Consider the following 24,534-nt stretch of genomic DNA (forward strand, 5'->3'; position numbering starts at 1 on the left):
ATTGAGAGCCGAGTTAGTCCGCTCTGGCGTTAGAGAACCTGCTGCAGGAAAGTTACTCTTTCTGGCATGGTTACCCCCACTTTTTCCCTTCTACCAGTATGCCGGGACTGTCTTCATTGGGATCCTGCTAACCAGGACCCTAGTGATTGTGCTCTTTCCCTCTAAATTTGGTTGCCTAGGACTTTGCACACCACACAATTGGCATACTGGTACCCGTCCATAAGTCCCCAGTATATTGTACTTGGGTACCCAGGGCATTTGGGAACCAGTGGTTCCCCATGGGCTGCAGTATGTATTGTACCACCCATGGGAGCCCATGCTAAATATTTCTGCAGGCCTGCCATAACAGCCTGTGTGAAAAGATATATGCACCCTTTCACCACAGGTCACTGCACCAGGTCACTAAGTCACACCTATGGTAGGCCCTCCTGGCCCAGAGGACAGGATCACTGGAACTTTAGGTCCCACTGCAGAGCTTACATATGACATCTCACATGTTTTATCAGCAGGATGCAGAAAGCCACGAGGCCCAGAAGCTTCGGAGTCAGTCTCACCGAAACCCAGTGCAGGAAAGTCCCTATATCCTGGCATGGTTACCCCCACTTTTGCCTGTTGTCAGTGTGCTTAGAGGGATTTCACTGGGATCCTGCTAACTAGTGTAAGAAAGTCATTCTTTTTGGCATGATTACCCCCACTATTTGCCTATCAGCGTGTTTAGACTGCTTTCACTGGGATCCTGCTAACCAGGACCCCAGTAACTGTGCTCTCTCCTCTAACTTTGTTTGCTTTGGTACCCTTTACACTCCACAACTGACATATTGGTGTATCCCTTTAAGTCCCCAGTATATGTTACTTAGGTACCCAGGGCATTGGTACACCAGGGGTCCCCCATTGGCTGCAGCATGTATTATGCCACCCATGAATGCCCAGTCAAACTGTGCCTGCAGGCCTGTGAAGGAAAGTACCCTATTTCTTGGTATTGTTACCCCCATTTTCTGCCTGTTGTCAGTGTTTGACTATGTTCACTGGGGTCCTGCTAACCAGGACCCCAGTGATTATGCTCTTTCCCTTCAAACTTGGTAACTTACACCCCACATTTGGCATACTGGTGCCCCACGTAAGTCCCTAGTATATGGTAACCAGGTACTCGGGGCATTGGAGTATGCAGCATGTATTGTGCCACCCAGGGGGGGGCCCATGCTTAGTGTATCTGCAGACCTGCCATTGCAGCCTGTGTGAAGGGGTGCGTGCACCCTTTTCACTATTGGTCACCCCTATGGCAGGCCCTCCTAGCTTAGAGGGTAGGGTGCAAGTGCCTGTGTGTGAGGTCACCCCTGCACTCGTGGAGGTGTCCCCACAAACTCCAGTTCCCCTTTACTGGACTTCATTAGTGCGGGACGCCATTTTATGCATGTACTGGACATAGGTCACAATCTATGTCCAGCTACATAATGGTAACTCTGAACCTAGGCATGTTTGGTATCAAACAAGTCTGAATCATACCCCAATACTGTTGCCAGTATTGGAAGTATGATTCCACGCACTCTGGGGGCTCGTTAGAGGACCCCCAGCAGCACTACTGCTACCAGCCTTCTGGGGTTTCCCAGGGAGCCCAAGCTGCTGTCACCCCTCAGACAGGTTTCTACCCTCCTACTGCTTGAACAGCTCAAGCCCAGGAAGGCGGAACAAAGTATTTCCTTTGGGAGAGAGGGGTAACACCCTCTCCATTTGGAAATAGGTGTTACATAGCTTCTCCAAGCCACTGGTATGCACATTTGGTGCCCTTCGTGCATAAACCGGTCTACACTGGTTCAGGGACCTCCAGTCCCTGCTCTGGCCCAAAACTGGACAATGAAAAGGGAAGTGACCACTCCCCTGTCCACCACCACCCCAGGGGTGGTGCTCAGAGCTCCTCCAGAGGGTCCCTGGGTTCTGCTATCTTGAATTCAAGGTTGGCAGGGATCTCTAGGAGCATCTGAGTGGCCAGATCAGGCAGGTGACGTCAGAGCCCCCTCGTGATAGGTGGTCACCTGGGTTGGTGACCAATCCCCCTTTCAGGGCTATTTAGGGTCTCTCCCTTGGGTGGGTCCTTAGAGTGGGCTTGAAAAATTCCAGCAGGACTCCTCTGCAACCTCTACTTCAATTTTTAGCCAATGGAATGGCCTCAGGAACCGACAATCTGCATCCATGACAAAGACCCTGCTTGCAACATTGTTTCCACGGCTCCTTCCAGCTTCTGCAACATTTCCCTGGCTGTACATCCTCTGAGGGCGGCAAGTCTTCAGTCTACACGAGAAGGAAGAAGGAATCTCCCTTGGAGAGAAAGAGTCACTCCCCTGCATTCACATGCACAAACTCCAATGATGACCGGCTACGTGGATCTCCTCTCATCCTGAGCTGCATGGATCCTGCATCATGGGTACTGGTCTTTTCTGCCAGCTGTCCAACTTTGGTGGAGGTAAACCCTTGCCTTCCCACGCAGGACAGAACCCTTGTGCACATAGTCTCTTGCAGCTACCAAGGCCTGTTTGCATCTCCTCCAAGGGCTCTTCAGGCTCCGTGTAGCCCAAACTCCCAGCACTCCTTCCTGTGAAGCACAGCTCCCTGTGTGCTTCTCCTGCTGCATGGGACCCTTTTCCAATTGTGCTACGTGGGCGTCTCTGCGACTCCTGGTTCCTATTCCAGTGGTTCTCCTTTGGGGGCTGATTCCAAGCACTCTGGGGGCTCCTTAGAGGACCCCGCCTCACCCCCCACAGTATTGCTCCTACCAGTTCTACCACACTGCTGCAGCCCTCCTGCTGCGAAACCAGCTCAAGCAGTGGAAGGCAGAACATACGATTTCCTGAGGGAGAGGGGATGCAACACCTCTCCCTTGGAAATAGGTGTTACATGGCTGGGAAGAGGTAGCCTCCCCACACCACCAGCTTGCTTGGAAGGGCACATTTAGTGCCCTCCTTGCATAATAAGGTTTGCACCAGTCCAGGGACCCACGGTCCCTGCTCTGGCGTGAAACCACACAAAGGAAAGGGGAATTACCACACCCCTGTCCATCAACCCACGGGGTGGTGCCCAGAGCTCCTCCGGATGGCCACTTGATTCTGCTATCTTGGAAAGAAGATGTGCAGAGGCCCCTGGGAGCATCTGTTTGGTCAGAACAGGTGACTGACGTCAGTGCCCCTCCTCTCCAATATGACGTCACCCTGCAGAGTGACCAAGCCCCTTGTTAGGGCTATTTAGGGATTCTCTTATGCGTGGGTCCTCAGAATCGGCGTGCAAAACTCCACGCGGGGTCCTCTGCATCGTCCTCTTCTGGCCTCCGGAACCGTTGCTGGACTTTACAAGAACCAAACAAGCCTGCAACTCCCAAAACGACCTCACCCTGCAACATTGTTTCTTTAGCTCATTCAAATATTTGCAACATTTCCATGGCTCTGCATCCTCTGGGGTCGGCAAGACGCCAGCTGCACCAAATAAACAAGAAGGAATCTCCCTTGATTTGAAGGAGCCACTCTCCTGCATCTGTAGACACTTAAGTCAACGACGTCCAGCTGCTGGGATCTGCTGTCCTCTGGATTCTCCAACACAGGTTGTGGTTCTGAGGGGTCCTCTCTGCCTTCTTTCCAACCTGGGAAATTGACAGTCCATGCCTCTTCTTCCAAGACAGAATGACTCCTCTTCAGGTGTGCTGCCTAGGCCTCACTGCAACTTACTGTGCCTGCTGCCAGTGGGTTGCTCGTGGGGGCTCAGAATGCTTCTGCTGGCTCTCCTGTCTTCTTAGGGTCAGCCCGGACACCCCTCCAAATGTAGAGTCCCCAGGACCTTGCTGGTCCTCGTCAGCTCTTCAAATCTCCAACAGCTCCAGTTGCATTTGCTTGTGTTTGTTGGTGGTCTTCCTGACCTCTGACCAGTCTGCAATTTGGCGACCGTCGATGGACATCTCCTAGATGACTTCAGGGACTCCTCTGGTACTCCTAGACTCCACAGCTGGAACTCATCCACCACTGTCAACCCGGATCTTCACCCAGAGAAGGATGAGCAGTGCCTCCTGCCCCACCTGGATACTCCTGTGTGGAATGGACTCTGCCCCCTTCTTTTGCAGATCCTCTTCACCTGGAATCAAACGTTGTGTTCCACCGGCCTGGTCTTTTTCTTGCAATATTCCATTTAAGAGTCTCCAAGTCAACCTTTGGGGTGACCAGGTAACTTACCTCTGCTGTTCTCCTGGTCACTGAGAGTCTTCTAAATACTTACCTCTTGGGGTTCCACTCTCTCCCAGCCCTTTGCTAACTACTCCAAATCCTTGGGGGGGAGGGAACCCATTCTCCCATTCCACTTTTTTGAAATATGGTTTGGCCCCCCCACAGGGCCCTTGCTATTTTGTGCTATTTCCTAATACTTACCTGTATATTTTTTATGTGTACTTACCTCCAAAGGGAGGTTTGCCTATAGTAATCTTGTTTGGTGTTATAAAGTACCCTTATTTTTGCAACACTGTGCGGTTCCTTTCATGTGTGATAAATTACTGTGTGACTATTGTGGGACTGCAAATGTTTCACACTCCTCTTGGATAAATCTTAGCTGCTCATCACAGCTACCACTAGAGAGCCCTGGCTACGTAGACACACTATCTAATAAGTGTTGCCTGGACCCAGTATAAGGTTTAACAACATAGGTGTCCACCACACACTGGGGCAGGGACCTGCACCCAGAATAGAGGCAGAAACATTGGTTTCATAGCCTGAATATCCTGGACATGCTTCTCTGGAGGATACGCCCGAAACTGCACCGTGTCAATAACAGCTCCTATGAAAGAGAGCATCTGAGACCGAGTCCTGTATGACATCCGCACGTTTATAGTGAAACCCAGCGAATGCAGAAGGTTCGCCGTAGTCTGGAGGTGGGAGATGACAGTCTGGTGCATGCTCGCCTTCAACAGCCAGTTTTCGTGGTAGGGGTAGACAAACCCCTGACCTGCACAGATGAGCTGTGACCACTACCATCACCTTGGTGAACACACAAGGGGGCTTGTAAACCCAATTGGGAGCATGGTGAACTGAAAATGTTCGTGGCCTGCCTTGAACCGCAGGCAACGCCTGTGGGCAGGCAGGATGCGAATATGAAAATAGGCACCCTGTAAGTCCATTGCTACCAACCAGTCTTCTAGGTCTAGGGCAGACAAGAAGTGAGCCAATGTGAGCATCTTGAACAACTTCTTCTTGAGGAAGAGATTTACAGTCCGTTGGTCTAGAAAAAGGCGAAGACACTTGTTTTTTTTGGGTATCAGAAATTAGTGGGAATAATAAGGATAAGTTACTTACCTGTAAATCCTAGTTCTCTTCCAGGGGTATCCTCAAAGTCATAAACATTGAATATTCCCGCCCTTGTGCGGGAGCATATATAAAATACACATATATACAGTATGAAATATGCACGAAAAATATATATAGCATTTTTAGTAGACACATTTTCATACTAAACTCATATATACATGTGTAAAACAGCAATGCAGACTATAATCATAAACAGGCTAAAATTCTTTATTTCTATGGAGTTATTTTTTTTTTAAAATATCTACTAAAACCACACCACTGAGCCCAGGGAAATCAGCAGTAGTAATCAGAGAAAAAGATAAAACAACTACATTGAAAAACACTAGAGCATTCTTAGCCAATAGGCTGCATGCAGGATAACACAGGAGAACCATAAAAACTTTGGCACCGTGCCTTTAAGACCCTGAGCACCTCCAGTATCCCACCATGCCTCAGGGGTGAAGGAGAGGTGACAGTTGGTTCACAGTTAGGTCAGTATTTTTTTTACAGTGACAAGCTGTGTAGCCGATTCGAAAGATAGTGTGTCCTGCACTTCTAGGAGACGTGCGTCCGGGGAGGAGGGTGGGTTGTTTATGACTTTGATGACGATACCCCTGGAAGAGAACTAGGATTTACAGGTAAGTAACTTATCCTTCTCTTCCAGGGGATCCTCATCAATAGTCATAAACATTGAATAGATTAGCAAGCCCTTCCCTTGACTCTGCGGACTGTCCAATAGAAGTGCAGGAATAGATATGTATCATGCAAACAAATTTCTTAGAGAGGCTTGCCCCACTTAGGCGTCTGCACTTGCATCCGAGTCCAAACAGTAATGTCTAGTAAATGTATGTACAGACTTCCATGTAGCAGCCTTACAAATTTCAGATATTGGAACATTCTGAAGGAGGGCAGCAGCAGCCGCTTTTCCCCTTGTGGAATGCGCTTTAGGTCTAGCAAGTAGTTGTTTGTTAGCCAACTGGTATGCATTAACAATACAAGAAACTATCCATCTTGATATGGTTCGTTTAGATGCTGCCTCTCCTGTTCTCAAATGACCATAATTTATAAATAAGTGGTTGGAATGTCTAATCAACTTTGTTTTATCCAAATAAAATGTTAGCACTCTTTTCAGATCTAGGGAGTGCAACGCTTTCTCCCCCGGAGTCTCCGGATTGGGGAAGAAAGTGTGTAGAGAAATAGTCTGATTGATGTGGAATTCTGACACCACCTTCGGTAGGAATGATGGGTGAGTTCGCAGAACTACTCTATTGTCGTGAAAGACTGTGTACGGTTCTTTGGAGGACAAAGCCTGAATTTCACTGACCCTCCTTGCGGAAGTAATGGCTACCAAAAAAAACATCTTCCACGTAAGGTGTTGCAAAGAGACTTTGTGTATAGGTTCGAAAGGAGGGCCCATAAATTTTGACAGTACTATGTTCAGCTCCCATGGAGGGGAGGGTTTCCGAATGGGCGGAAAAACCTTTTTCAAACCCTCTAAGAAATCCTTGACTACTGGTTTCGTAAAGAAGGATTCCTGAGAAGGTGATTTGCGATATGCTGTAATGGCAGATAAATGTACCTTAATAGATGATACCTGCAGACCGGATTTTGCCAGATGGAGTAAGTAAGACAGTATGACCTCCTCCTAAGCCCGTATGGGATTCTGACCTTGCTGACAGCACCATATGTAGAACCTCTTCCATTTAAACGCGTAAGAACGCCGCGTGGAAGGTCGTCTGGACTCCTTCAAGATGTTCATGCACTCCTGTGAGAGCCCTAGGTGCCCATACTGCAGGAATTCAGGAGCCATGCTGTCAAGCTCAGAGATGGTAGGTTGGGGTGAAGTACCCTGCCCTCCATCCTGCAAAGAAGATCCGGTCTGCACGGCAGCCTCCTGTGAGGTTGTTCCGATAGGTTGAGGAGATCTGTGTACCAGAACTGACGAGGCCATTGCGGAGCTATGAGAATCATTCTGGTGCTGGATCTGTAAAGTTTGTTGACCACTGCCGGTATGAGGGGGATCAGTGGAAAAGCGTAGAGAAATATCCCTGACCAGTCGATCAACAGGGCATTCCCTCGAGATCCCGGACGGTAGAACCTGGAGCGAAGTCTGGGCATTTCTTGTTTACCTCGTCTGCGAAGAGATCCAATTGAGGCCGACCCCATTGAGCGAAGATGTCTTCGACGACTTCGCCGTGTAGGACCCAATCGTGGGTGTCCTCTAGGTGTCTGCTCAGGAAATCTGCTTCCTCGTTTTGTTGACCTGGTAGGTGAACCGCTGTAAGCGACATTCCTCTGGCCAGGAGCCAATGCCAGATTGTTTGGGACTACCGAGATAGGGGTAGGGATCTTGTTCCCCCTTGTCTGTTCAAATAATACATTGTGGTTGTATTGTCCGTTTGTATTAGGAGAGATTTCCCCTGAATCGATGGAGCAAAAGACTTGAGAGCCAGATGGACCGCTCTGAGCTCCAGCAGATTGATGTGGTACTTCCTTTCGTTGTCGGACCACAGGCCCTGAGCTTGAAGGGGACCTAGATGAGCCCCCCATCCCTGAAGAGACGCATCCGTTACCAGAGTGTCGGATGGAATTACCTGGTGAAACGAAGCCCCTACTGACAGGTGAGGTCTGTGCATCCACCATTGCAATGACTGACGTGCTGCTATCGGCAGCCGCACTCTGTCCTCCCAGCGACCTGTCCTTTGGCTCCAGTTGTTTTCCAACACCTCTTGGAGGGGCCTCATATGTAGTCTGGCATTCGGGACAATGAAAATGCATGATGCCATGGAGCCCAGCAGAGATGTCACCTGACGGGCCGTAGGTGCGTCGGATTTTAACAGGTCTTGACACTTTTTCTTTATTGATAATAGTCGTTCCTCCGAAGGATACACTCTTTGGAGCTCTGTGTTTAGTATTGCTCCCAGGTAGTGGAGGTTCTGCGTTGGAATCAAGGTGGACTTTTGGTAGTTGACTTGAAGACCTAGAGACTCGAAAACCTTAAGCACAATGTCCCGATGGGTTCTCGCCTGCTCCGGAGAGGAGTCTTTCAGTAGCCAGTCGTCTAGGTATGGGTAAATGAAGATTTTTTGTTTTCGTAGATGTGCCGCTACCACTGCCACGCATTTCGAGAAAACGTGGGGGCAGATTTCAGGCCGAATGGTAGCACTTTGAACTGATAGTGCTGTGACGCTATCTGGAAGCGCAGGAATTTCCGATGCTTGGGAACTATCGGGATGTGAAAGTATGCATCCTGCAGGTCGATGGAGCACATCCAGTCTCCCTGATGTAGCTGAGGGAAAATCTGGTGAAGAGCCAGCATCCTGAACTTTTGCTTTCTTATGTACTTGTTCAGAAGCCGTAAGTCCAGAATTGGTCTGAAAACGCCCTCTCGGCCTTTTTTCGCCACCAGAAAATAACAGGAGTAAACCCCCTTCCCTCTGTGAGCGAGTGGAACTTTTTCTATTGCCTTGTTTCGTAAAAGGGCGAGAGCCTCTTTGCGCAATAGGCTGACGTGAGACGGATTGCATTTGGCTGGTGGCAAGTGCGGTGGAGGTTGCCGGAAAAGAAGAGAGTAGCCATTCTCGACAATGTTGAGCACCCATTTGTCTTTTGTGATAGAACGCCACTCGTGAATAAAGTGTGTGATACTTCCCCCCACCGGAGTGGTGCACAGTTTTAAGGGAAGCGAGTCCTCATTGCTTGGCTGGCGCTTTGGGTGTGGACTGTTGTGGTCTACTTGACCCTCGTTCCCTTGTGGCCTTATGAGACTGAAAAAGCGGGCGTCCTTGCCTTTGCTGTGGCCTCTGGGACCAGTGAGGGGTTTGAACCCTCTGCTGGAAAGGGCGCCTGTCATAAGGCCTATACCTTGGCCTGAAGTCCTCCTTCCTCTCCAGGCCTACTGCCCTCATGGTGTCCACTTCAGTTTTCATGCGCGCCATTTCTTCGTCCGTATGGGTACCAAACAGCGAGTTCCTGTTGAATGGAAGATTTAGGATGCGCTGTTGTGCTTAGTGTTTTAATCCAGTCAGTCTCAACCAGGAAGACCTTCTTGCACAGATCCCATGTGCGTACCCATGTGCAGCTAAGTCTGCCCCAATTGCTGCTGCGCTGATGACCTGGTTGGAGACCAGACATCCCTCTTGAAGGATCTCTTGGAAGTCCTGCCTGTCCTCTCTAGGTAATTTTTCTGTGAACCTGTTGAGAGAGTCCCACAGTGAACGGTCATATCTGCCTAGGAGTGCAGACGCGCTGGAGACCTTCATCATAGATGCCGCCGTGCCGCACATTTTCCTCCCCAGAGAGTCTAGATGTCTGCTCTCTTTGTCCGGTGGAACCGTGGAGGATGATGCCACTGAGTGAGTTTTTTGGGCTGCGGCCAATATGACTGAGTCCGGCGGCGGATCCGTTCTGAGAAATAAAGGCTCTTGTTCAGGCACTTTATATTTTTTCAAAATCCTAGCAGGAGCAGATTTGAGGGTGGCTGGCGCTAAAAAGGTGTCCATGGTTGGCTGCAACAGACCAGGCACTAGCGGCAGTAGCTTTTTCGAAACCGCTCTATGCTGTAGAGTCTCAAAAATAACTGATGCGGAGGTTGATGGTTCTGGAACCTCTATGTTTAGCTTCTGTGCTCCCCTGACAAGCACCTCATTAAAAGTAGTGATGTCGTCCACCGGTGAAACCCTAGCTGGTGGAGAATCTGTTAAGGTGGGGGAGTATCGTCTGACGGATGACCCTGATGATGACCAAGAGGGCGACCTTCTGTGTCTTGATCGTGACCTAGATCGTCGCTGGGAACGTGACCTGCTGCGAGACGCTGTAGCAGAGCGCCCAGGCCTCGTGGTCGGTTGGTGAGAAGCAGAACGAGCCCGTCCTCCCCGCTCTGTCGGTGATGGTGTTCTCGGGAGAGAGGCAGTAGGAGAGTACATCCGTGAATACTGCGAATACGGGGAGGCCGTTGGCCTGTTCAGGCTCTCCAACCATCTTGGTGACAAATTGATGGGTGAGACATGCCCCGACGATGCCGCTCTCGACCGAGATGAACCACTTCTTATGGAGATCACTGGAGATGGAGTGGTCTTATCTGCTGGCGGAAGCCGATGTTCTGCTCCCTGCAAGACAGGTAAAACCTGTGTCGACGTCGACAGCCGTAATGACGTCGAAGGGAGCGCCGCCGGTTGTTCCTGTCTCGACGTTGAGTGTCTTGATGTCGAACGGCGATCTCTGGACCGCGATCTGCTCACCATCGTGTGCCTCGACGTCGAGCGGCTGACGGCAGATGTCCTCGCTCTCGCCGCTGGGGCGATTTCGATGTCGTCTCTCTTGACGTCGAGGGGTGCGAGGCCTTCGGCAGCGAATGGGCACGCCAGTGATGGCTCGACGTCGATCGGCGGGCTGCCGTCGACGGAGATATGCCCCTGCGATGGCCATGTTCTCTCGATGCCGTATCCTTCGACGTCGGGCGGGTCGCCGTCGACCTATGGCGGTGAGATGGTGGCAGCGACGACGTCGACGGGGAACAAACAGGTATCTTTCTACCTGCTGATGTCGATCTAGCCTGTCTCTCCTGAGAGTGGCTTGTTGGCTGCCTGGGAAGCGAAGAGGATGATGTTTTCTGCCTCTCGTGAAGCCCATGAAGCCTGATCTTTTCTCTTTCCTTCAGAGTCCTCTTTGAAATGTTCTTGCAGTGTTTGCAAGTGTCAGGGCAGTGACTCCTAGGCAAGCACACAATACAGAGAGTGTGTGGATCTGACTGGGCCTTTTTCTTCCCACAGGAAGGGCATTTCACAAAAAGTGAAGGCATTTTTCTGTCAGGAAAAAACTTCCAAACTCAGACAATGATGTTAGATGTCGAGTAAAGTAGGAAAAAACGCTGTTCTAAAGTATTTTTCTGAGAAAAACTCAGAAAAACTGAGAGCTCAATGCTCCAGGATCCTCTCAGAAGAAGCCGGAAAAAAGAACTGACCTAACTGTGAACCAACTGTCACCTCTCCTTCACCCCTGAGGCATGGTGGGATACTGGAGGTGCTCAGGGTCTTAAAGGCACGGTGCCAAAGTTTTTATGGTTCTCCTGTGTTAACCTGCATGCAGCCTATTGGCTAAGAAATCTCTAGTGTTTTTCAATGTAGTTTTTTTATTTTTTTCTCTGATGATTACTACTGCTGATTTCCCTGGGCTCAGTGGTGTGGTTTTAGTAGATATTTTTTCTCTTATTGTAATTTTGAGAACAAGTTTAAAAAAAAAGAAAAAAAAAAAAACTCCATGGAAATAAAGCATTTTAGCCTGTTTATGATTATAGTCTGCATTGCTGTTTTACACATGTATATATGAGTTTAGTATGAAAATTTGTCTACTAAAAATGTTATATATATTTTTCGTGCATATTTCATAATGTATATATGTGTATTTTATATATGCTCCGGGGTCCCCGCACAAGGGCGCGAATATTCAATGTTTATGACTATTGATGAGGATCCCCTGGAAGAGAACCAATGCCTACTTCTGATATAGGGACCCTTTCTATGGCTCTCTTAACTTCCTCTCAGAGCAATGACAAATGATTCTCTGTCAGCCATTCGATTTTTGGCGGTATTAGGGGAGGAAAGGATTTGAAAGGCAGTGCACAGGCCTTTCTGATGATCTGTAGTACCCATGAGCCCAATGTTATAGATTGCCAGTGAAAGAGATGATGATGTATTCTCCTTCCAACTGGGCCAGTATGGTGTTGCAGAACCAAACTAAGAGGGCTTTGAGGCTGCAACTGCCAGGGGCTGGGTGGCAGATAGCTTCGAGCCTGGAGAACCTCTAGGTCTGAAGGCACAGCACCAACATTGTAGGAGGCTGGCTCAGTTTATGGTGTACACCTATGGTGTGGCACCCTATACTGAGTTCAGACAACCCTTAGTGAGAGGGTTTAGGTGTCCAGAGGGCAAAAGCTCTCTAGGGGTTGTGGAGGCTAACAGTTGATGCTTATCCAGGAGGAATGTAAAGCACTTGCAATACCACAATAATCAGACAGTAACTCACTCGCTCACTGCCTGTTGCAAAAATAAATGACGCTTTATTACAGCATGACTACTAGGCTAGCATTGGTATATCTCCCTTGGGAGATATCTACACACAATATATACACAAAATAACCAACAGAAATAGCATAGAATGTACAGGGCCCTTTGGAGGGGCCAAAACACATACTAAATAAGTGAAATGTGAAATAGTGAACCCAACCAAGGTAAGTGTGGTAGTTAGCTGGGGGTAGATGAGAACACCAGAAGTAAGTATGGTAAGTGTCCCCAAATTCCATTTGGGCTACGTAATCTCGTTTTTTGGAAGTGTCCCCAGCGACCAGGTGCAAGATAGTTACCCACACAGGGTGTAGTGGCTGGAGTTCGTGTGATTCAGGACGCTTCTCAGTGGACCCCATGGAAACCAACAGACAAGAGGAAGATTGGAGAGAGCCCCCACCGAGAATAGGAGTACCTACACCAGAGGACCCGGATGTAGAGAGGAAAAGGGACTCTCTCTGAAGTCAGTACAAGCCTCGGAATGTCCAGCTGCTGTCACGACCCATGGACCAGGGTGGTGGAACCCAGGGACAGATTCCGGACGTGGAGGACCGGAAAAGTAAGGGGACACCCAGATGGTGTAGGAGGCAATGCCCACCCTCCTGGAGGTGAAGTTCCTACAAGTCAGTGGAGGAAGAAGTCCAGCTGCAGGGTCCAGGAACTGCAGAAGATCCCAGGAGTCACCTATGAGTTGTCCCTTGATGGTCGCCAGATTACAGGAGGGTCAGTTACCAGCCAGGTGACCAACAAGCACTGGCAAATGCAAGCAGGAGCTGAAGAGGTATTTGCAGAGTTTTTGGACCAACAAGGTCCAGGAGAGATTACCCTTGAGGGGGGGTCAGGGCTGGCCCTCAGCATGCAGAAAGGCCAGCAGAAATCATTGGAGCGCCCACGAGTAACCTGCAGTCGATGGACACAGGGAGTCACAAGGAGGCCTCACCAGCACAACAAAATAGAAATCCCACATCACAGAAGTTGTAGGACAGCGGCTGGTCTTTAGGTTGCAGAGTGCTGGGGGCGGGGACTTCTTGGCTTCTTCATAACTCTTGGAGGAAGAGTCAACAAGCCTTGGCAAGTGCACCAGTCCCAGTGCAAAGGGGTTCCAGTCCAGTGACAGGGGCCCACAGTCTCCCAAGTTGGTCAGAAGACAAGCAGGTCCCAGAAGGAGCCACAGACAACACCTGTAAAGCAGACCCTTCACGTTGTCCGTGGGACAGCAGGATCCACCAGCAGGTCATTGCCTTGAGGTGCCTGCAGATGCCTAAGGTAAGGCACCTGAAGCCAGAAGTCTCTATCAGATTCCTAAGTTTTTAATGATCGCTTCATCACATTCTTTAATTGCTTAAATGAAGGGATTAGCACTGTTGTACTGGAAAATCCCTGTATGAAAAGATTTAATCACAACTGACAATGTATGCACAATATCATTGTATGGAAGGATGTATGAAGTCGACAAAGGAATTTTAAAAAAAGCTATCCTCTGGCCCCCTTATTTTTAAAAACAGAATCAAACATTCTTATGCACATTTTACATCAAGCTCGGGCCAATTAAGAACTGATTTGCCAATTTACACTAAACTGCTTGAAAATGTTATGCTTCTTTTGCGGAGTGTATAACATTAATGACATATCAAAGTCACCAGACTAAAGGCTGCCACACAATACAGATGACACTCACTAAATATATAATCAAAAAAATGAGAGACAGGCAGATTAATGGTCCAGTGTATGGTCTCCCAAATCTACTTAATACAAATACACTGTTCCCCAGAAACAAAAACCAGAACACAGGGCAACCCTTATGCTAGAAGCAAGTGCCCTCACACATCCAATTGGATGTCATGCTTCATCATCAGGCAAGCTCCTCGTCAGATCAGCGCTGCAATATCTGACGGGCACCCCTGTAAGGGGGCTCTTTGCCGGAGATCTTTTCTCAGCAGCAGTGTGCCTTGATGAAATAAACGTAGAAAGATCAATGACCACCTACAGGCACTACAGAAAGTGGGTGATCAAGAAAGGGTGATGGCCAAAGCAATAGAAACCTAGAAAGGAGAGTGGGGAATGAGATAATGCTCAGACACTCTGACAATACAAGTGAAGGCAGGGGGTAAGGAACTATCTTAAACCCCTGAAGACAGGGTCAACATGTTTCGTGTTTTAACGGTCCATATGGATCCATCGACACTTCATAAGGTCCAAAAAAACTATACTCCACACTTCTCCTATTGATTCAGTCTCAAGACCTCAATGTGTCACAAACTGCCAGTCTAATTAAACTTCAGTCACTTATTACAAATAAACTGCACGTCAGGCTAGTCTATTGCAAGGGTCGACCATCCCACATCTAGGATCCGGCTCCATAGGTAATCACGAGCCAAGAGGAAAGCATAGTCATTGGGAGTTGGCGTTACCCAGCATGGGACCTACCCATGGCTGTGCTCCAATTTTTAGCCAGTTATAAAAACAAATGTCTCTCTCCTACTTTCTGTAGTGCCTGTAGGTGTGCATGGATCTTTCTATGTTCGTTTCATCACGGCACAGTGCTGCTGAGAAAAGATCTCCGGCAAAGAGCCCCCTTACAGGGGTGCCCGTCAGACATTGCAGCACCGGTCTGACGAGGAGCTTGCCCAATGATGAAGCATGACATCCAATTGGATGTGTGAGGGCACTTGCTTCTAGCATAAGGGTTGCCCTGTGTTCTACTCATAAAATATACTCTTGCTTCACATGAAACACACATGAAGCAGAAATGCTGTATTCAGTTAAATAATTTGCTAGTGTGAAAAATGTCAGCATCCACAACAAAAGTGCTCAATCTTAATTTGCTTTGTATGAATTTCGATGTAGGTAAATTTGTTGGTCTTTCCTGGAACACAGACTTGTTCCATTACAGCCAAATAAGAGCTTTAACATAGTTTAATGTCGGCAAACTATGGGAACACAGAAGTCTCTGTGGGACATGAATACACCCACCCAGGTGATCTATATAGATCTGAGCCGCTTATATGGACCTGGTATATCAACTTATTGTCAAACAAAATCACAGAAGGAGGGCAGATTCCCGAGACGTGGAAGGGTGCCGAAATTATCCCCATCTATAAAAAGGGAAACTCCAATCTCCCAACCAACTATAGACCGGTCAGTTTAATTGATAATCTGCAAAAAATCTTCGCCAAACAGCTTCTAGGTAGACTATCGAGCTGGGTCACGGAACAACAGATTCTTTCACCGCTACAGGCGGGGTTCCGGCCTAAAATAAGTACGGTAGACCAGGCCTTTAGGTTGGCTGTGTTACATTGGAAATATGTAGTTCTGGCAAAGCAATCCTTATATGTTGTCTTTGTTGATTTGTGTTCTGCCTTTGATTTGGTCCCAAGAGGAAAACTTTGGGAAGTGTTATACAAAATAGGGATACCAGCTAATATAATCCACCTATTGAAACGCATGCATGAAGACACATATGCGCAAGTGAGGTGGGGCAATCAAGGTGAACTGACTAACAAATTCCCTATTAAAAGAGGCGTTCGACAGGGGTGTGTACTAGCACCACTCCTGTTTTCTCTATTTATCAACGAGGTGGTGCAAGAATTAAGGGCATGCCAGAATGATGCTCCCACTTTAGTCAATCAGAAAATTCCTATTCTCCTTCTGCGGATGACTCCTTACTCATTTCAAAAACCCCTATGGGTTTACAAATTCTCGTGGACAAATTTAATTCATTTTGTTGGAATTCTGGTCTAGAGCTGAACCTGAAGAAAACTAAATTGATGGTGCTTCGCTCCGGCCCTCGAAAGAAATGCACTATAAGGTTAGATGGTGTTATTTTGGACCAGGTTAGCTCCATCGATTACTTGGGTGTGAGGCTCTCAGATTTACTTCATTGGGAGGAACAGGTTAGCAAGAGTGCTGGGCTTCTACAACATCGGGCAGCATCCATATTGCACCTTTACAGGAGCATGATTGCCAAAGCTGTATCTCCAGCAATAAAGATTTACGTGGCCAAGGTGCAGGGTGCTGCTGCCTATGGAGCAGAGGAAAATAAGTTACTTACCTGTAACTGTGGTTCTCCAGTATTGGTATCTTTCATAGATTCACATGCTTGACTCATTCCCCGTCGTCGAAGTGGGAGTCCCACGGTACATAGAAAGCAATAAATAGAGATTTTTTTTTTTTTCATTGAAGTCAATAGGAAAAAACATATTCAATTGTACAACTATCAGCCTCATTGGAAAAAGCCCAAACTTCAGCCAATCAGGCGAGACCACCCCTTTAGAATCCTCAGCACAGAGGCTCAGTCTCTCAGATTTCTCCGCACTAGTGATTACAGGAAAACAAAAGAGGTGAGCCCCTCTGGGGAGGAGGGTGGGTCGCATGTGAATCTATGAAAGATACCAATACTGGAGAACCACAGTTACAGGTAAGTAACTTATTTTCTTCTCCAGTATTGGGGTATCTTTCATAGATTCACATGCTTGAATCAGAGTAGCCAGCAGTAGGAAAAGATGTTTGAGTTCTGAAACACCAGAAGCATGCCTGTGCATAATTCATCCTATATGGACTCATATAGGTAATTAACATTTGCCAATCAACCGTTTAAAATATTACATATATGAATATATACATCTACACATAGATATATTTACATGAAAATATCATTCTGGCAATACGTAGAGGATGGAGGGTAAGAGGTTATTGGCTCACCTTATGCAAATAAATTACGTAACACTGCTTGTCCTACCGCGGCATCCATTCTGTCCGTAGCTTCCAGGCAGTAGTGCTGGGTAAAGGTGTGAGCACGTGTCCATGTTGCTGCTCTGCAGATCTGGCTCAGAGGGACTCCTGCGAATAGAGCTGCCGAAGTGGATACCGCTCTGGTGGAGTGCGCTCTGACACTGGATAATAACGGTTTCCCTGCCAACTGGTGGCATAGCTGTATGGCAGAAGAGATCCAGCGCGCTATGGTCTGCTTAGTAATGGCTTTGCCTTTATTGATCTGTCCATAACTGATAAACAGTTGCTCAGATTTACGGAAGTTGCTAGTCCTTTGTATATAAAATTTTAAACATCGTTTAATGTCCAGAGAATGTAATGCGCGCTCCGCTGCAGTTTGTGGATTTGGAAAAAATGTTCTCAGAACCATCGGCTCATTTAGATGAAAAGACGATGGAACCTTAGGTATACATTTTGGATTAGTTCTTAAAATGACCACCTCTGGTTTGAATTGGAGGAAAGGTGGAGAGATTGTGAAGGCTTGGATATCGCTAACCCTCTTCACTGACGTCAAGGCCAGAAGGAGGGCTGTTTTAAAAGAAATGAATTTGAGGTCCGCCTTATGAATGGGCTCAAACGGATGTTTCATTAACTGGGAGAGCACAATATTCAAATGCCACTGAGGTGAAGGACGGTGAATCGGCGGAAACATCCTGAACAAACCCTTAAGAAATTGTTTTATTATTCTGGATGACCATAAAGAAGGTGACTGAGACGTTTGTCGGAAACGGGATATGGCAGCCAGGTGCACTCTAATAGACGAATGCGAAAGGCCGGATTTAGCTAAATGCAATAGATACGGCAGAATCTGTTCAGGAGAGGACCTTAGAGGATGAACGTTGGAAGTTGAGCACCATAAGCAAAACCTCTTCCACTTGAACTTATATGTCCTGTTTGTAGACTGAGCCCTGGCACAGGCAAGTACCTCCCTGCAATCTGGAGGGATGTCTAGGCCGTCGAATTCATAGAATTCAGGAGCCAGGCTGATAATTGAAGAGACGTCGGGTTGGGATGACGTACCTGACCATGATTCGTTGTTAACAAATCCGGTAGTGTCTTCAGTCGAACGTGAGGCTGCTCCGAAAGTAATAGAAGTTCTGTGAACCAGAACTGGCGTGGCCATCTGGGAGCAATTATTAGAAGTCTGCATGGTTCCCTCTTCATCTTCTGCAGAAGTCTCGGGATGAGTGGAAGCGGGGGAAAAGCGTATGCATAAATCCCTGACCATCTGATCAAAAACGCATTCCCCTTTGATCCCTTCTGCGGTCGCCAGCTTGCGAAGTGTTGGCATTTCTTGTTGTCTCTGGTCGCGAACAGATCCAGACTGGGTTTGCCCCAACGACGAAAGAGACGGTCGAGAACTGACTGATTGAGTTCCCACTCGTGGCAGCTGGTTTGAGTCCTGCTTAAGGCATCTGCCCAGGTGTTGGTGATTCCCGGGAGATGTTCCGCTCTGATGGATATCCGATGCTGAATTACCCAATGCCACAGCTTCTGCGTCTCTAGCGCTAATGCTTGCGATCTTGTGCCCCCCTGTTTGTTGAGGTAATGCATGACTGTGGTATTGTCTGTTCTTATCAAGACTGAAGAACCCTTGATGTTTGTGAGGAAGGATTTGAGTGCCAAGGAAACCGCTCTTAACTCCAACACGTTTATGTGAAGAGTCGACTCTTTAGCGGACCATTTCCCTCTCACTGAAAGATCCTGCAAATGAGCTCCCCATCCCTCTAGGGATGCATCTGTTGTTATAATGTGTACTGGCTTGTCCTTCAGAAATGAAAGACCTTCTGAGATGAGGGGGGTGTCATTCCACAATTTGAGAGCTTGATTCGCTGATGGGGTTATCCGAATTACATCGTCGAAAGAACCTTCTATTTGTTTCCATTGATTGTCTAACTGCTGTTGAAGTGTTCTCATGTGCAGACAACAGTTTTCTATCAATCGAATGCAAGACGAAAGCATCCCCAGAAAAGACTTGTAAGTCCGCACAGAAGCGGACCTTCTTTTGCTGAGACGTGCTGCTAAATCTCAAAGTTTCTTTCGTCTGTAGCAAAGGCTTTTGCCTGGACTGTGTCCAAGATGGCCCCTAGAAAGGTGATGTTGTGGGTAGGATCTAGATGAGACTTGGGGTAATTGACTGTAAAGCCTAGAGTTCCGAAAAGAGATAGACATGTCTCTGTGTCTCTGGCAGCCTTTGATGTTGTTTGTGCCTTTATTAGCCAGTCGTCTAAATACGGGAACACTTGTATCCCCAGTTGCCTGAGGTGGGCTGCCACCGGTGCCAAAACTTTGGTGAATACTCTTGGGGCCGACCTGAGGCCAAAGGGCAACACTCTGAACTGGTAGTGAGTGCCTGCAACCCTGAATCGTAAGAATTTCCGATGATTGGGGTGAATGGGAATGTGGAAATATGCGTCCTGGAGATCTAAAGATGTCATAAAGTCCCCTCGGTTGAGTAGGCGCAGGACGTCTTGAAGGGAGATCATGCAAAAATACTGCTTCTTGAGGTATTTGTTGAGAGAACGAAGATCTAAAATAGGTCTCCAGTCCCCTGTCTTTTTCCGAATAAGGAAGAAGCGGGAGTAAAAACCTATTCCCCTCTGGCTCCTTGGTATGATCTCTATTGCTCCCTTCTTCATTAAGATAGCAATTTGTTCCATAAGCTCGTTGAGATGGGCTGGCGGGGGACCTCTTGGTGGTACATGAGGGGGAGGTTGGTTGAATTCTAGTGTATGTCCTCGGTTGACAATATCGAGTACCCATTTGTCTGAAGTTATTTTGGACCACTGTTGTAGGAACTTGGAAATTCTGCACCCTATTAGAGTGTTGATATAGGGGCTGGGCGCAGGCATCCAATGAAGGTCAGTGCTTTCTTGTCGTCTCCTCGGTCTTGTAAGCCGACTTTCCTCTCGCTTGTTGCCTGAAATGCGTGGATGACTGTTGTCGAAAGGAATGTGGTTGTTGCTGGCCAAAAGGTGGAACGAAACTGTCCCTGGTAAGAGGAGTAATGGAGATATTGTTGAGCGCCTCCTCTATACGAAAAGGTTCCTCTCCCTCTCGCTCCCCGAAAGGGCTGTCTTTTGTATTGTAATGTTGCCAGTGATCTGGCTGTCTCAGTGTCTGCTTTAATGGGTTGTAACGCATCATCCACATGCTTGCCAAACAAGAGCTCGCCATCATACGGCATGTCCAGGATCTTTAATTGTACTTCCGGCCTAAAAGAAGTAGCTTTGAGCCACCCCTGGCGCCTGAGTACGGCCGCTCCGGCCAACTGGCGAAAACCTGTAGACGAGACGTCTATGGCGCAGTCTATGATTTCAGCCGAAATCTTTTCACCCTCCTGTAGAATCTTGCGCGCTTCTACTCTACTATCCTCAGGTAACATGTCTATAAACTGTGACATATCAGACCACATCTGGCGGTCGTACCTTCCTAGGATTGCTAGGGAATTTGCTGCTCTAACTGTAGTGGCCGCCATCGTTGAGAACTTTTTCCCAATCGAATCCAACCGACGTCCTTCCTTGCCTGGGGGGCAGTCAGAGATGCCTATGGATTCCTGGACCTTCTCTGAGCTGCCTGCGATATGACCGAGTCTGGTTTAGGGTGACTAACCAGACATGCTGGAGAATTGTCCGGTGCTTTATATTTCTTTTCAAGCCTCGGTAAAACTGCGGGAATGGAGGATGGAGTGTGCATGACCTTAAGGCCCTCCTCCCAAATGAAGTCAACAATGGGAATAGCCCTTACAGACTTCCTAGTATCTTCTTTGAAGTCATAAAGAAAACAGTCTGACTGCTTTGATGTTATTGGCAGTTGGAATCTTTTCGCAGCTCTTTCCATCACACTATGGAAGCCACCAATATCCTGCGGTGGAGAGTCCACTGGCGGTGGCGTAGATGGAGATGGTGTCTGAATTTGATATTCATCCAATTCTGGAATGAGTGAGTCAGTGTCCTGAATTTCACCTTCTTCCTGCTCGTCCTCAGATGAAGGTGGAGCAATATCTTGTCCAGATGAAGGGGCTGTGGTAGGATCAGGAAATTCAGATGGTCTAGCAGGGGTGGACACTGGTGTCTGCGGAGGTTGCACCGGGGTAGACGAGCCAGGTGGAGGAAATCTTGAATAATAATCCTGCATCATCTGTTGTAGATTGGCTATCAACGAGATGGGCATCTGAACGGTCTGCTCCTGTTGCTCTTGAATTTGCAGGTGACTGATTCTGCTGGTCCGAATAAGGCTGGACATCATCTTCTTCATCTTCCTCCTGACACTTAATGCGTAGTTCAGATGGACTACGTGCCACCGGAAAGAAACCATCATCAGAATAAACATCATTATCATCCTCCTCGTCAGCAAAGAGATGTTGCGGAGGTACTGGTGTGACCTTACTCGGTGATGTATGCGATGGAAGTAAGAGAGAAGACTTGCTCTTTATTGGTAGAATTCTCTGTGGCAGGTAAGGAGATGCTCCAAAATGTTCAGGACGGAGCCGTCGTCAGTGGAGCCGTTATCGGTGCCGTGAGCGTCGACGATGTTGCCGTCGACGGTGCCAATGTCGACAAGGTTTCCGTCGACGGGGCTGCCGCCGACGGGGTTGTCGTCGACGGGTGTGTCGCCGTCGCTATTTTCGTCGGTGAGATCGACGAAGATCTTCTGAATTTACTAGTCGATGAGTGCGTTGACGGTAAAGATTTCATCTTCTTACCCGTCGACGGCTTCTTTGTAATCTTCAAGGTGTGAGCCGACGATGTACCATATTTCAAGCTCACCGACGTTATTGTCGTAGATGACAGTGGAGATGAGGTAACGATCATTGGCGACGATGGAGCCGTAAACGTGGCCGTCGCTGTTGTCGTCGATGAAGGAAGGCCTGCTGTCGACGATGCGCTCGTCGACGGTGTCATCGAAGGTGTGGATCTTCTGGACGCCGACGGTGGTAGGGAACTTGAAGGTTTTTTGAGCTTCTTTGATGAGGAAGCAGGTGTGGATGGCTCTGAGCGAACCTTACCACACATTTCCTTGGATGTTGAAGCTTGTTCCTCTGGCCTGTCCTTAAATGCATGCAGCTTCTTAGCTGACTTACTGCTCTTGGGGGAGAAGCTCTCCACAGACCTCTTCCTTTTCTTTGAGGTCACTGATGTGTCGCTGTCCTCCTCCTCAGAAAGAGCTTTCTTTTCTGAAGCCAAAGTAGGAGCCTGGCTTCTCTGTCTCTCAGAGTCTTGTTGGGAAAGGTCCTGCAGATCTTACAGTCCTTGACCTTATGCTCTGGATGGAGACAGTAGATGCATTCCTTGTGAGGGTCCTTACAGTGAAGTCTTAACTTCCCACAGGTCCCACAAGGTCTAAATAAACCTTTTCTTGCTGTAGACATGATGGAATAATACTACAGTAAGAACAAAAGTGAAAAATTGAAGATTATCTCTTGAAGAGACAGAAAACTGAGCAGAGCTCAGGGAGACTCCCTTACACATGACGTGCGGTAGAAAATCTGAGAGACTGAGCCTCTGTGCTGAGGATTCTAAAGGGGTGGTCTCGCCTGATTGGCTGAAGTTTGGGCTTTTTCCAATGAGGCTGATAGTTGTACAATTGAATATGTTTTTTCCTATTGACTTCAATGAAAAAAAAAAAAATCTCTATTTATTGCTTTTTATGTACCGTGGGACTCCCACTTCGACGACGGGGAATGATTCATGCATGTGAATCTATGAAAGATACCCCAATACTGGAGAAATTTGGGGCATGTCAGACAGTAGTAGAATAACTAAAATTGAGAATAGCTTTGCACGGGCTTTATGTGCATGCCCCGTTAGAACCCCATTAATCCCTTTATTTCTAGACTTAGGGTTAAAACGAATGGCTGATCTAATCATCTTATGTCCTTTGTTGTATTGGGTGAGATTATGGATAGTCCCCGAATTGGTCGTATATAAGTCCTCATTTCTAGAATTGCTAAAACGTCCTAATTCCACCTCTATCCCATGGATCAAACATGTATCCGGCTGGTTTTGTAAATTGGGACTGAGAGATTTATGGGAGAACCTTCACCAACTGAAGAAATCCCATGTAAAAGTATTGAAGGGAGCCTACTGGTCTTATATATGGAATAACTATATTTCCCATAAATCTAGTGGTCGTTTAACCAATCTTTTTATTGATTTTAAATGGTACCCGGAATTTGAATTATACTTAGATATAATACCTGACCTACTAGGCAAAGGACTGTATGCCAGATTCCGCTTTGGAACATTACCATTGATGGCCTTGACGAGTAGATGGGGATCCAATTTAACGTCTGATATTTGTCCTGTGTGTGGCAATTTCTCTGAAACAGTAGAGCTTTTTATGTTTTTTTGCCCTGCTTATTTTACTCCAAGGACTAAATGGATCCGCAAAATTTGTCGGGAAATTAAGTTAAGAAAATGTGCTTTGGCTCTGAGGATTTTAAAAAGTCACAATTCAAGTGTGTTAATTTATGCTGTAAGCAAGTTTTTAGTAGCGGCATGGCGTATAGGTAACTTTTATCTATAATGTTCTTAACGGTTCTTAAGTTGGGCAAGAATGGATTTTATTCTCTTTTCTTAAACTTGGTTTATGGTAGATTTGTTTTATTCCGGATGATTATTTATTCGTATTGTATTGCTTTGATGGCCTGCTGGCCGAATAAAGCTTGTGTGAAACACCCACCCAGTGGAACCTTACCTGTAGGAAGTACATGAATGGTAGTTTGTGTAGACATGCCGGCTGCCATCGAGTTCTGTTGCACGAGGGCCGTCTGCTGGGGCTGTGCTGGACGCGGTAGGATCTGAGCGGGTTGATTAACTCCAGATGTGATGAGTGGAATTTGTTTCCGGGTATCTGCAAGAATACCTAAATGGTCATTCATGAGCACAATGGAAGACAAAATATGTGAAGAAAAAAAAAAAAGACTTCTTTTCGATCCCGGTTGTCAGTCACAGGAATCTTTGCAAAATTCATGTACTACGAATATATGCCTCCATGAGGTAACACTTTACAAGACAAACATCCTTAAAATCGTGTTTTAAAAAACCTAATTACTATAACAATTACATTTGACCTTTTATTTACAATTACATTTGACTTTTTATTTGTACTGTGGTGTTTTTGTATTAAACAAATGATTTATTAAATGTCTTCACATGCATGAAAACCAAATAAAGTTTAAATAACCAACATTCCTCTATAAAAGAATAAAAGGTGGAAAAAATGAAAGCTAAAGCAGCAGATAAGCATAAGATCCCATGGTCTTGAAAGCTTAAGGAATGCACTGGGCCTACAAAGCAGCAGGCTGCATCAGCTATCCCAGAAGGCACAGCCTGGCTATTTGGAAACAGGGTATGTGTGAGAGAATAGTTTGTGTAAGATTATCAATTCTT

General features: G+C 47.2%; 1 protein-coding gene across 6 annotated transcripts in view; it reads right to left on the reverse strand.

The window, feature by feature from the left end:
• The window catches only part of ATF7IP (activating transcription factor 7 interacting protein), an 828,655-nt gene that overhangs the window by 91,049 nt on the left and 713,072 nt on the right, over window positions 1-24,534 (reverse strand). For all 6 annotated transcript variants that reach the window (XM_069231239.1, XM_069231237.1, XM_069231238.1 and 3 more), the window contains one exon: window positions 23,840-23,995. In XM_069231239.1, coding sequence (XP_069087340.1) covers window positions 23,840-23,995 — 156 coding nt within the window. The remainder of the gene's footprint in view (window positions 1-23,839; window positions 23,996-24,534) is intronic.

The sequence above is a fragment of the Pleurodeles waltl genome, chromosome 4_2, assembly GCF_031143425.1.
Source record: "Pleurodeles waltl isolate 20211129_DDA chromosome 4_2, aPleWal1.hap1.20221129, whole genome shotgun sequence".
Taxonomy (NCBI): Eukaryota; Metazoa; Chordata; class Amphibia; order Caudata; family Salamandridae; genus Pleurodeles; species Pleurodeles waltl.